Source organism: Camelus ferus, chromosome 15 (assembly GCF_009834535.1).
Source record: "Camelus ferus isolate YT-003-E chromosome 15, BCGSAC_Cfer_1.0, whole genome shotgun sequence".
NCBI classification, from domain to species: Eukaryota; Metazoa; Chordata; class Mammalia; order Artiodactyla; family Camelidae; genus Camelus; species Camelus ferus.
In genome coordinates this window covers 39,443,764-39,455,818 of record NC_045710.1, presented here as the reverse complement: position 1 = coordinate 39,455,818, position 12,055 = coordinate 39,443,764, and the positions used below count along the sequence as shown (strand labels likewise).

The window sequence follows — 12,055 nt, the reverse complement described above, 5'->3', positions numbered from 1 at the left end:
CCTGACAAAAGAAAAAAAAAAAGACATGCATCATGAAATGAAAAGACAAATTAGACTTAACTCATGGAGAACACATATCAAAACAGGTTTTCTGATTCCACTAACATCTAAATATGGCAAATGAGCAAGTGAATGTCTCCCAAGGCTTTGACATGATACGGATCTGGTTTGGTTTTGCACTTTTCAGTACCAGAAAATCACCTCCTCATTAGCTTCTATTCCTAAGGAACAGAATTTCTGTTAAAACATTTTCGATTCCTGCTGGTGGTCTGATAAATGCCATCCTAGAAGACTCATTAGAGAGCGCCACAAAAAAGTTGTAAGAAAATGAAAAACGAATCAGAAGATCCGTACAAGACGTACAACGGCCTTTCTGTCTACGGAGACACTGAAAGGACTTCTAGAGCTGGGACACACGCAACGGCTCCCGGTTGGTCCACCAAGGGCACGGGTTCAAGTCATCAGGGCGAACCAGAATGGCTTTTGTTCCACTTGTTTGAAAAATTTAAACAGTTTGACACCCTGAAGTCATCAACTGTATGGGGAGGCCAGGAAGTCTGGTAGGCAGGCTTCTGAAACAGGCCGAGAAGTGCTGTCACGCCTGCCCTGACCCGAGGCCGGCTGTGCTCTCTGCCGCAAGTCAGCCTGGAGTTCCCAGCTCGGGACTTGGCAGAAGAAAGTAACAGAGGAACGGGTTTGTAAAAAAGGAACAAATGATCCGAGGATCTTAAAATGTTTCAGATTCTGGGCCTAAAATTAAAATAGCTTCCAAAGTAGATTCAACTGTTGGGTTTTTTTGTTTTGTTTTGTTTTGTTTTCAAAAAATGAATGAATCTTTCATGGAATGTTACACAGCTGACTATAAGTTTTAATCCTAGTACTGAAAGTCTGCTTCCTTATACACCAGTCTTCCTACTTACTGGTAAACTACTGCAGGTTAATAGCGTCTGTAAAGGGGGCTAGGTATAGTGCGGTACTGCGCTCTGTTAGTATAACTGGGTGCGTCATACCTGTCGGATTCTAGTTTTCTTCTTCATTTTGTTGTAATCTCACTTAATTTCAATTACTCACGTAAGGCTTTTGCTGCAAAATCTTAATAAAGTAAAAAGCTCACGATAAATAAACAAAAAATACGTATGCTGCTTTCAGGCAACTGAGCATCCATCAGTTAAAAGACTCAAATAAACATGAATTAAACGCAAACAAATATGAAACCAAGGAAGGCTATGAATTAAGTAAAATTTTAACACTGTGGGTGAAGTGGAAGCCAAAAGGTCAAACCAACAGGATTTGGAAAGAGTGGTTCTTGACAAACGGTAGCGAACTTCACAGTCCAGACCACGGCTGGTCACTGGCTGTCCGTCTATTAAAGTTTTTGTAGTTTTGGTAGGTTTGAGAGCGGTAACTAACCCGTGGAGATCCCTGATCAGCCGGTAAACCATTCTGGGAAACTTGCTCTCCTTTTGAAGTATCCCTGTTGGGAAAAGGGGAGAAGAAGACAGAGGAGTGGAGGGAAGGAGAGGGGGACGGTGGGAGGGGAAGGGAAGGAAGAAGAAGACAAGAGAAAGAGAGGACGAGGAGGACAGGACGGGGGAGAACACAAGTCAACGTTACCACAGGCTTTCTCTCAGAAAACCACACGCAACCCTCTTTTACATAATGAGATTTCTTTTTTAAAAACTTCCCCAAGTGTTTCAAATCCACCCTAGATAGAGAGTAAGCCCACAGGCAGGACCCCTCCCTGCCCATAAAGGTGGCACTAGGGGTTGTCACAGAGCTTGGCCACAGGAAAATAACTGGCCTTTCAGAAATAAGAGTGACTTCTTCTGTCTTTTGTATGAAGTCACTCGATCTTTCAGAAAGCACCACCACACAGTCACTGGCCTGACATCTGGGCGGTTCCCTCCATCCATTTCGTATGGAAACTCTTAATGAGTGTGAACGTGCACACATGTGTATGGACACGCATGCACACAGCAGAGGAGCGCTGTCTACGTTCCATGTTTGCTGCCGACGCAGCACCGTGACTGGACAAGTCAGTGTCCCCAAACATGGTCCAGAGGTGACTGCGTGGAATCTGAACAGTCTACGGACATGATTAACAGGAAGGGCCTAGCGCAGCACGGGCTCAGGAAACGCGCTCCCTAAACCTCCCGTGCCCCGGAAGCTGAGAACGCCCATGACTCACCACTGCTGCTGGGACTCGGTCTCCTCGGAAACCTTCGTGCTCGGCTCGGGAGAAGGCGGCCGCCTCTTCCTCTCCTCTTCCTCTTGCTGTCTGCGCACTTCCAGTAACTCCAACTGAAGGAGAACACAGCGATGCTCAGCAGAGCCCCGAACTCCACCTCTTTTAAGGCAAGGGTTCTGGGTGAGCTCTCCTGTCTGAGTGTGTCACACTGGAGCACAGTGGACAACCAGAAGCTCTGACAACCTCAGCAAAAATCACATGAAGGTCATAGGAACTGCAGCAACAACCCCAAAGCACAGGAAACAAAGGTCTTAGTGATGAGACAGGTCTGTTCTGGGGGCTGGCAGAATCCCTGAGTTTTGTGTGCCCCCTGGGTCGTTGGGTTCAATCTCTGAATGAACTCTGCAGCTCTCAACTTTGCGTAGGAAGACAGCACCTGAGCCTGAGGGTCTGTGCCGGACATCCCATCAGAGCTCAGACAAACCCCACTAAGACAGAGCTGCAATGACTCCCAGGGAGGTTTCCTGTGCCATGGTAGGGACTCAACCCCCTCCTACCCCAAACACATTAAAAAAAAAAAAAGCTATGGAAATGAAATACAAGCAATATGCATGTACCAGAAGTATTCCATTTTAACACAAATGTATGCAGGTACATTTTAGATGCCCAGAACTGTAGAAAGCAGAAGGAACACCATTTTTGTACATCGTTAAAGAATCAGCCTTCCACCAGGAGTCAGAGTGTCTTGGGAGAGAACACCAGTGAGCAAGCCCTATTCTCAGGCCTTTATTTTGGCAGAAGAGGTTATTAGGAATGGGGAGAATTTTCAGTGGTCTAGGATCAAGCTGCTGCTATTTGATGGGACTTCTAATTCTGAAATCAGAGAAAACTGTAAGGCTGTACTTCCTAGAAACCACAGCTTCTAGGAGGAAAAGCAGATCAAAAAAGAAAAGCAAACCCTGATCAATCAATCAGTTCCCAGACAGGAAGTGATCACAGATCCAGGGGTCCAGAAGGTGAATGAGGGGGCAGTAGCCCCGGACAGGCTCCCGAGGTCCTGTACCAAGAGAAACACCATCGTCAGGAAGACCCTTCCTGCTGCTATGAACAGAGCCACGAGGTGAACTCCCCAGCCTAGGAAGTGAGCAGGAAGAGGCTGCCCATGGGCACCAGGGGCACAGCGCCCCGGCTCCCAGTGGCCGCTTACCGTTGTCAGCCTCTCCAGGGCGGAGAACCTCTCATCCCAGGTCGCTGCAGACTTTTCAAAAGCCTCGTGGCGCTTGATGAGCTTCTCCACCTCGTCCACGCTCTGGCCTATTTCTCGGCTGGACAAGTATGGCTCCTGTCCGAGCAGCCAGGCCTCGGCCACGCTGGCGTCCCTTGAGAACTGATGGACCTCCAAGACTGCACAGGGAGCCAAGAGTGAGTGTGGAGGGCAGGCGGGGGTGGCACTGCCCTCTGGTGGCAGCTGCGGGGCCCCAATTTACAGTCCGGCCTAGAACAGCGCCGTCCAACACAAGAGCCTTGTGAGCTACGTGCGCAACTTTAACGTTTCCACTAGCCACGTTAAAGATGGGTGAAATTAATTTCAAAAGCCTGTTTTTGGACAACCTGATATAGCGAACCGTTATCATTTCAACATGTAATCAGTATGAAAAAATTACTGAGCTGTGTTGTATCTTTTTTCTTCTGTCTTTGAAATCCAATGTGTGTTTCATACTCAGAGCATATCTCAGTTTGGACCAGCCACATTTCAAGCTCTGAAGAGCCCCACGTGGACAGTGGCTACTCTATGATCGTGCAGAACTGGAAGGTATACTCTGCTTATCCAGCCCTGCTTCAGTGAGGTAAGCCCCACAGCCCTGTAGCAATCTGCAATCTATGCACAGCCAGATGATGCTGACGGAGCAGCCACGCATTGGTCACCCTTTCTGGGGTGGAAGTGCTATGTTTTCCTCAGAGGGCGGAGAGGGAGGGGAGGATCTGGGAGCACTGTAGGAAGTGGGGACAGTGCGGGCTAAGGCTTCTGCTTTGTCCACCCTGCCCCCTCCACACGGGAGGAACACAGCATGACCTCCATCCACTGCAGCCGTGAGAAGCAGGTCAAAGCTCAGCTCTGCACTAGGGACATGTTACCTCATCAGGAATGCCCAGCGTACAACCTGGTGCCTAGCTCACAGTGGGGCATCACCTGGGTTTTGCTGAACTGAACTGAACTGAACCTGCCCTGGCCATTGGCAAAATTTATGGACCAAATCCTCATCCAAAGAACGGTCAAAAGTGGGATTTCTTTTTCAAGAGTTGAGGTGCCTCCACCACATCTTTCAGAAAAGGCCCCTTGGATTCTGCTTCTAGAAGGCACCCCTGCTGTTTGACAATGGGGTTACAATGCAAGGACAGAGCCCAGAGCCCCAAACAAGGAATGGCAAAGTGTGGTAAATAGTCATCAGCGGGGCTACTGTCAGTGTTCATACCAGCTATGAATGCTGTTCCCAGTGCTGTGTATTAGGAGCTCTGTGTTAGCTCACATATTCCTTTATAAAATGAGATTAAAAGCAGAATCTACCTGAGAGGGTTACTGCGGGGAGTAAACAGAGAAGAGTGTCTGAAACACTCAGAATAATGTCCAGTCCACTACAAAATCTTTACCATTGTTAGCTTTCGTAAGACCTAATTAAGCCAACTTTCCATCCTCCTGACCCTGCAGTAACGATCCTCCTTCAAGACAAGAACGAGAGGCCTTATTTGCACCTTTCCCGAGGGATGCCACATTCTGTCCTCTCCACACGGTTCCTGAACACCCAAACCCTGCTTACAACATCCAGATCAATCGTGGGATAGAAACATAGTGAATATGCTGCTGGGAACTACTTAAAAATACTTACTAACGTGACGTGGTGAAATAGCACATTAAAAAAGAAGCATTTAGAAAAACTCCAAAAATCATTAAGTGATAAACATCGTATCAAGTCAATTAAAATAAACTCGCATGCTTTCAGTGCACCGTAACCAAAAAGAGCAGAGACATTAAGCACGTCCTTACTCAGTCTCAACCACTCCCATCGGTCTTCCCACTTGTCAATCATTTCTTTCCTCTTCTCTGTCAACTGCAGTAACTTCTCCTTGATCTGTGAGAAAAGAAGGACCCCAGGACATCTTAATGGAATGTACCACACCCTCCTAGTCCGCCCTTCGATGGGCCACTTCACAGAAGAAAAACACACGTTGCGTAGAGACAACCACTAAGCCAGGAAACATCTAGAGACCCGCTCAGTCTATCTGCGCACTAGGACAGGAGAGGAAGGTGTGGCGACGTTCCTTCCAGAAGGGGCTGGGAGGAAGGCCAGGCTCCACCTGAAGCTGCTTAATTGCGAGGAGGCTAACAACACACTGAGCCCTCCCTGCCAGACTCAGGGGCTTACTCAGGAAGAGAGGGATGAAGAGACAGGCGAAGCCCCGAGCTCTCCGAGAGCCTGTCCAGACCCTGGGAGGGGCCACACGCTGAGGCACCCCTCACCACTCCATTACCAGCACCCTAACTCGAATTAGCAATTATCCACCAAAGAGCAAACTGATCTGGGGCATGTGTGACAGAGAAGGGGGTGTCACCCAGAGGGAGGATGGATGGAGGAGGTGAGAGAGGATGAACCCTCAACTGGGGGCCCTCAAAAATTGTCTTCTGTGCCACAGATTTATTGGCTCTGCACCTAGAGTCTTGCCCAGCTGTCTGACTCCACACACACAGGAAAAAGGCAAGCAGTTCAGAAGTACCTATCAGTGTGTGTACATGTATATGAGGACAGAGACACGCACAGACACACATACTCACAAAACAGTCATTTTACACCTGCACACCAGCTGCACTCACGCCAGGGACCCCAGGGCAGAGCGGCGTCCATCTTACCTCCTCGGATGCGTAGTGCTTCCTTGCCAGCAGGGATTTCCCAAGTTCAATGCAGGTTGTGAAACTGTCATTACGAGCATCAATTTCAGCTTTGATACCTTGGTGGTTATTCATTAATAGTTCAACAGATGATACATCCCTAAAATTAGACAAATAACACTTCCTTTAGGAAATGAAGCTTTTCAAATAAACGTGTGGGTTTCAAAACATGCAGTTGGTTTGAAGGAAACTGGCGGCACAGAGTGCGTTTCAGGTCTGATTCACAGTCTGGGCTCAGGATGGGTCACTGAGCTACAGTACAGCGGTGTAATGCAGGACCAGCCATGCAACCTGACACTGAGAATAAAGCTACTTTTATTTATGTGTGTGTGTGTGTGCTCGGAATAATTCAAAATTGTTGCCAGGTGGAGACCAGAAAAACCACTGGATTTCCGTTCACACTTCTACTTTATAACGCAATTCAGACTCTTCAAGAGGTGCAGAGGCTGTAACAGGAGTCCCCAGTTGGACCCCAATAAGTTAGCTGCCAAAGGTTCAGGACATGTATATTTCAGAGAGCAGCAAATACTGTCTCCTGATTTAGACATGAAGACATACAGTGCAGAAACCAGCCAAGAAATGAGCTGTGAGAACTTCTTCCCAATCAAAACCTACTGGCCGTGAAGTGCTGACCTAAGGAAACACAACTACTCTATTGTATATAACAAATACATTTCTCCTCTTGGGGCAGAGTCCATTTCTCAGTTACGCTGGGGGCTGGCAGTGGCGGGGGTGGACGGGGGGGGGGTTTCTATGTGTCTGCTTGTTCATCTACCAGCTTCTCCTCACTGCTCTGCATGAAATGCAGCCAAAGAGAAGATATAGAACAAATATTAAATAAGAATCCCAAGACACCATTAAAGCAGGTGTTGAGGGTAAGAGGCGCCTTTAGTAATGTGTATAAAAAAGGATACGGTGGTTTTCAATGTAACAGACACAGGAAAGAAAACTCAGAAAAGCCATCTCATTCCCATGGTGAGCGGAGCTAATCATGCCCAAGGTGTGCAGCTGCTGGGAAGCACGAGGCCTGCAGACGAGGGCAGGCGGGCCCGGCTGAGCGTGGACCAGGAGGACAGGGCTGGGAGGGGGAAAAAGGGAGGGCTTCACAGCATAGGTGCCTCACTCGCTGACAATCATGTGCAGGAGACAAGTGAAACAGCGGCGGCTCCCCCAGGACTCCTCCCCGCCCCTGCTCTGGCCTCAAAGCTCTCAGGCTGGGGCCCCAGGGTCAGGGAGCCTGATGTGCTCCCACACGTCCGGGAGGCCGGCAGCATTACCTGGGCTTCTCCTGGGCTTCGATCTGCCGGATGACATCCTCCATCCACAGCATGAGGTCGCGGACCATGCTGAAGAAGCGGAACTTGTCCCCCGTGTCCACCAGCCGCACCCTGCGTCCCTCACAGGCGTCCAGCAGGGCCTTCCAGGCTTCCAGGACCTCGTTCTCCCGCTTCTGGATGTCGTCGGCCTTGTCACCCGCGTAGGCTGCCTGGAGGCGGGCCGCATCCTCCTGTAGCTGCCTCACCTGCAAAGCCACGGGGGAGACAAGCCAGGTCAGAGGGCTGGGCCCCTGCTCAGTCGCCTGCCGCCCACTCCCTCTATACTCGCCACACACTGTTCCACCTTTGCACTGATAAAAGCACTGAGTCAAAATGGGGCTCCCCCATCCAGAAGCAGCTCACAATTTTTTGGGGAAGATCCAAGTCAGAAAAGCCCAGGTTTACTATATTCTGAAGTTCTGCACTAATGCTAAGACAAATAAAATGCTACACAGATGCAGACAGGAGATCTGGGTCAGGAAAGGTCCCTGAAGGTGGCCAGGGGTGTAAAGACTGTATAGAAAAACACAGTACATATCCAGTATGTTTAGAAATAAACGCCCAATCTGTTTCTGCACTTTTTAAAATCATGAATGAGAAACTGCCATGAAGAACACGTTTTGAAAACACCCTTTTGTTGCTATGTGATGTTTTTGCTGAAAACAATACACGATCACCTATAAAAGCTCCCACAATGGGACATTTCAACTTGAAAAACAAAATGCAGCATTTAATGTAACTGATGCCAAAGAAGGTGAAATTTTAACTGGACAAATTTCAATAAAAACTTTGGAGAACAGGAAATGCAAATGAGTCTTAGGAAAAGATGCTACATGGAGATGCTGTAACTTGCCATCACTTAGTCGGCAAAAATTCAAGCTTGATGATTTATCTGCCAGTGGTGCGGCTTCACTGCTGACAGGACAAAAGGCTGCAGCTCCTATAGGAGGTGTGGGCAGTATCCACCAAACGTACAAAGGCATGTGCTTTCTGATTTTATGATTCCACTTTGGAGAATTTACCCTATGTATATTGCACTCTTAGGAAATGAAATACACATAAGGTTATTTACTGCAGCAGTGTCTCTAAAAGCAAAAGACTGAAAATAAATTGAACGTCCATCAGTGAGGGGCTGGTTAAATTAGGATAGCACCTCCGCACCGGAGGCTCCCAGGTGGTCACAAAGAAGAACGAGGAAGGGCTCTGCTCTGCGAGCTTACATGGAAAGTGCCCCGGGAGGACGGCTATGGAGAAAAAGCCAAGTGCAGCGATACCTACTTTCCGTGGGAAAAGAGGGAGAAAAGAAGAGACTTTCACCTTTTGTTGGGGGTGTGGCGGGGAGAGACACCTTTACAAAGCAAACTAGTAACCAGGCCTTATTTTATATCTGAACATTTCCTTCTCTTATGTTTTATACAAAGTACATAAAGTATTAGTAGTGCCCTCCACAGATACAGCTTTTAATGAAAAATGTATATACACATATGGGGGAATGTAATGATACTCGGTCTTCATCTACTGATCAGAGTCCAAAGACAACGGCTGTCCTGGACAATAGCAGTCTTTAGATGCCTGTGAGGGGAGGACGTGAAGAAACACCACGAGATGGATGGACAACACTGGGGCTGAGGGAGGTGGACCACTGACCCTGACCACACAAAACGGCTTTAGGTGGTGGTAGGTAAAGAAAACTGCAAATGATGCAAAGAATCAGTGGGGTTTGGTTTCCATGGTGATTTGATTTCCATATCCTAAGAGAATTTTGGAAATACTCCTTAATTATGGCTCAGGTATAACTGAAATTACAATGAGCAAGTTCCTAGGAAATTATCTGAAAAGCTACACAACTAATCAAATCTTTCCAAACAAGTAGAAAAGAGAAGGAAAAAAAAACTCTGCCTCTGGCTGTTTTTAATTTGTTCTCACAACAACAACAACAAAAAAGGTGGAGAAAGGATAGCAAAAGTGGAGATTCTCACAAGAATTAACTACTGCTTTGAGAAGTCACTGAAGATCATCATCAGAGGCACAGGCTGAGTGGTTTCCTCAAACCCCATGGCCCCATGAAGAGAGACTGGGGGCGGGTCAGGCTGGCACAGGAGCATAACGGCCAAGGAGCTGTCAGATGCCACCAGCTTCTGGGAGCCTGCACCACATGTCTTCCCTGCTGCTCTAGCTCTGTTCTAACTGCAGGCTTGCAGAGTTTGTAGCTGAAATAGCCTGGCCTGGCGGGTGCTGTAAGGTGGGCTGTCAGGCCTGATGGAGCAGATTCCTGCCCCGAATATTCCTGGACCCTCAGTGGGCTCCCTCATCTCTCTGAGCCTCACAAAGTGAAGTGGTTTAATGAAAAGATGAGGGAGCAACTCCATCATCTCTAGAGTCTCTTGAAGCTCTAGAAGTAAACGGTTTCAGAGGTGCAGAGGAGAGACCTGCTGCTAATCAGGCTCCCAGGCATTCCAAAAGTTCCCCTGAGCATTTTAAAAATATAACAATAGTTGAGAACATTCAGAGCTCCTGTGATAGCATACGTTCTGCACCCATGTCAGTCCTTAAAGCATCAAGGAACTGAAGCTCAAGGCGGGAAATTAAACTTGCAGCCACACAGGACTGTTGTCCAATTCAGTCCAAGGTCTGCCCGTCTCTGGTGGCCTTGCTCTGAGCGCACGTCAGACTGTATGGTTCAGGCTCCCTGCGTGTTCACACGGTGACATCACGTGCAATGAAAAATGCTGAACAGAAAGCTGACAAGTTTCAGAATGGTGGGTTTCCACAGAGCTGGGGGGTCCACCAGCTCTGAAGGAAAGCCTGGAAACGCTCACAATGCACAATGAGCCCTTTTAAATCCTGCATGATGCAGGCCCTCAGCCACTCTGTGTATCTCTTTTAACTATTCCCTCCACACCTGCCTCCTTGATGGAAAAGCTGAAGCCACCTAAATCTGAACGGAGCCCTAGTTGTGACCTACCTCTGCTGTGAGAAGGGGCAAATTCAGAGGACAATGGCAGTAAAGGTGGTCCCTCCACAGAGCAAACCCCAATGCACACACAAGAGTGGGGCCAAGGCTGACGCACCTCATTGGGGGTGGCCTGCAGCGGAATCTGGGCTGTGTGTTTTTATAAATAAAGATTCGCTGGCACACGGCCACACCCTCACTTCCGGATTGTCTACGGCTGCTGTGTGCTACAACAGCACAGCTGAGCAGTTGCAACAAGGACTGTACGTCCCACAAAGCCGAGAACATACTATCAGGGCATCCACAGAGAAGCCTGCCAACCCCTGCACGAGATCGTCAGTGCACTTCTGACAGATAAGAACAAACCCCCTGACATCCTCAGGGCTGGTATCTCGAAGGAAACTGACTTCTTCTCTAGGACCATGAAATTTTAGGGGAAAAAACAGACACAATTTATTTTTCACCTAACAGACATAAGGCTAAACAAGAAACTACACAGAATGAGTGTGAACTAGGGAGTGGTTATACCACAGATCCTTAATGTCATGTTGTTATCACTTTGTCAGACATCTTTTAAACAAAGTCGTAGTGTTCCCCCTTTATACTGGGGTGGGGGAAGACCAGGCATATTAAAACATTAGAATTTTGCTTTCTCTCTCCTTGGATATATAACTCAGACTCTGGTTGATGGAAAATAGTATGGTATTGTTTCAGAAATTATTCTGGATGGATACACCAACGTAATACAAATTCTTTTTGAGAAAACTTGTAACTTGCAATTCTTTGTGCGTGTACCTACTTTATTTTAATCATGGGGATGTTCATCTAACAATGTCTGCAACTGTGGCAAACTTAGAATTTCATGCACTGGTAAGTTCTCCCAAATGGAACATTACAACAATGTGAGTGTGTTTGTGTGTGAGCATATGCATGTGTGTTTAATGTGGGCAATTTTCTGAGGCAAGTTCTGAGGAGCCAAGGACTGGAGAGAGATGCATCAGAGAAGTACAAAGATGCTGTCTGGCAAGATAACCTCCCAGCACCCCTGTGCGGCGCCCCCACCTACCTGGGTGCCCAGAGCCTGGATGTCGTGCTCAAATGTGGTGTGCATCCTCTGTAAGGTCTCCACTGTGTTCTGATCTCTCCCGAGCTCCTCGGGGAGTTTCTTGTGTTTGTCCTGGATGCGACCGAAGATCTCCTTGGCATCGTGGTAAAACTTGTGCAGTTCATAGGAGGCGGCGAGGATCTGTGTCCTTGTGTCGATGAGCTCCAGGAGGTCAGCCCAGGCTTCATTGAGCCCGTCCTTCCACTCGGCGATGGTGGCGGCATCTGAATGTCCAGAGTTGATGAGTTCGTCCGCCATGTGATTGACCGTGTCCACGCGCTCCTGCCCAATGTTTCCCGTGTCACGGGCAAACTCCCGGAATCGTTCCTGCAGCATCTGAAATGGGGATGAGTGAAAAGAAATCAGTGTGATGATGGTGAACACTTTATTCCTTGATCACATGAATGCCCTTTGGAAAGAAACTCTTGACTTAACAGATTTCAGCTCTAAAGCCTCTTATCAGTCAGGCTTCCGTCTTGTTCTACACTGCAGTCGACTAGGGCACGGGCTCCATCTCCTTTGACCAGTGGAGAAGAGGGAGCACAAGTTA

General features: G+C 48.0%; 1 protein-coding gene across 6 annotated transcripts in view; it reads right to left on the bottom strand.

Moving 5' to 3' along the window:
- The window catches only part of SPTBN1 (spectrin beta, non-erythrocytic 1), a 204,033-nt gene that overhangs the window by 27,777 nt on the left and 164,201 nt on the right, over nt 1-12,055 (bottom strand). For 5 of the 6 annotated variants that reach the window (XM_032497549.1, XM_032497550.1, XM_032497551.1 and 2 more), the window contains 7 exons: nt 11,467-11,841; nt 7,409-7,653; nt 6,093-6,231; nt 5,232-5,316; nt 3,396-3,592; nt 2,189-2,301; nt 1,411-1,474 (listed from right to left, as the gene is read on the bottom strand). In XM_032497549.1, the coding sequence (XP_032353440.1) occupies nt 1,411-1,474; nt 2,189-2,301; nt 3,396-3,592; nt 5,232-5,316; nt 6,093-6,231; nt 7,409-7,653; nt 11,467-11,841 (1,218 nt within the window). Of the gene's footprint in view, nt 1-1,326; nt 1,475-2,188; nt 2,302-3,395; nt 3,593-5,231; nt 5,317-6,092; nt 6,232-7,408; nt 7,654-11,466; nt 11,842-12,055 lie in introns of those variants that run through there. The other variant, XM_032497554.1, reaches the window with a different exon arrangement.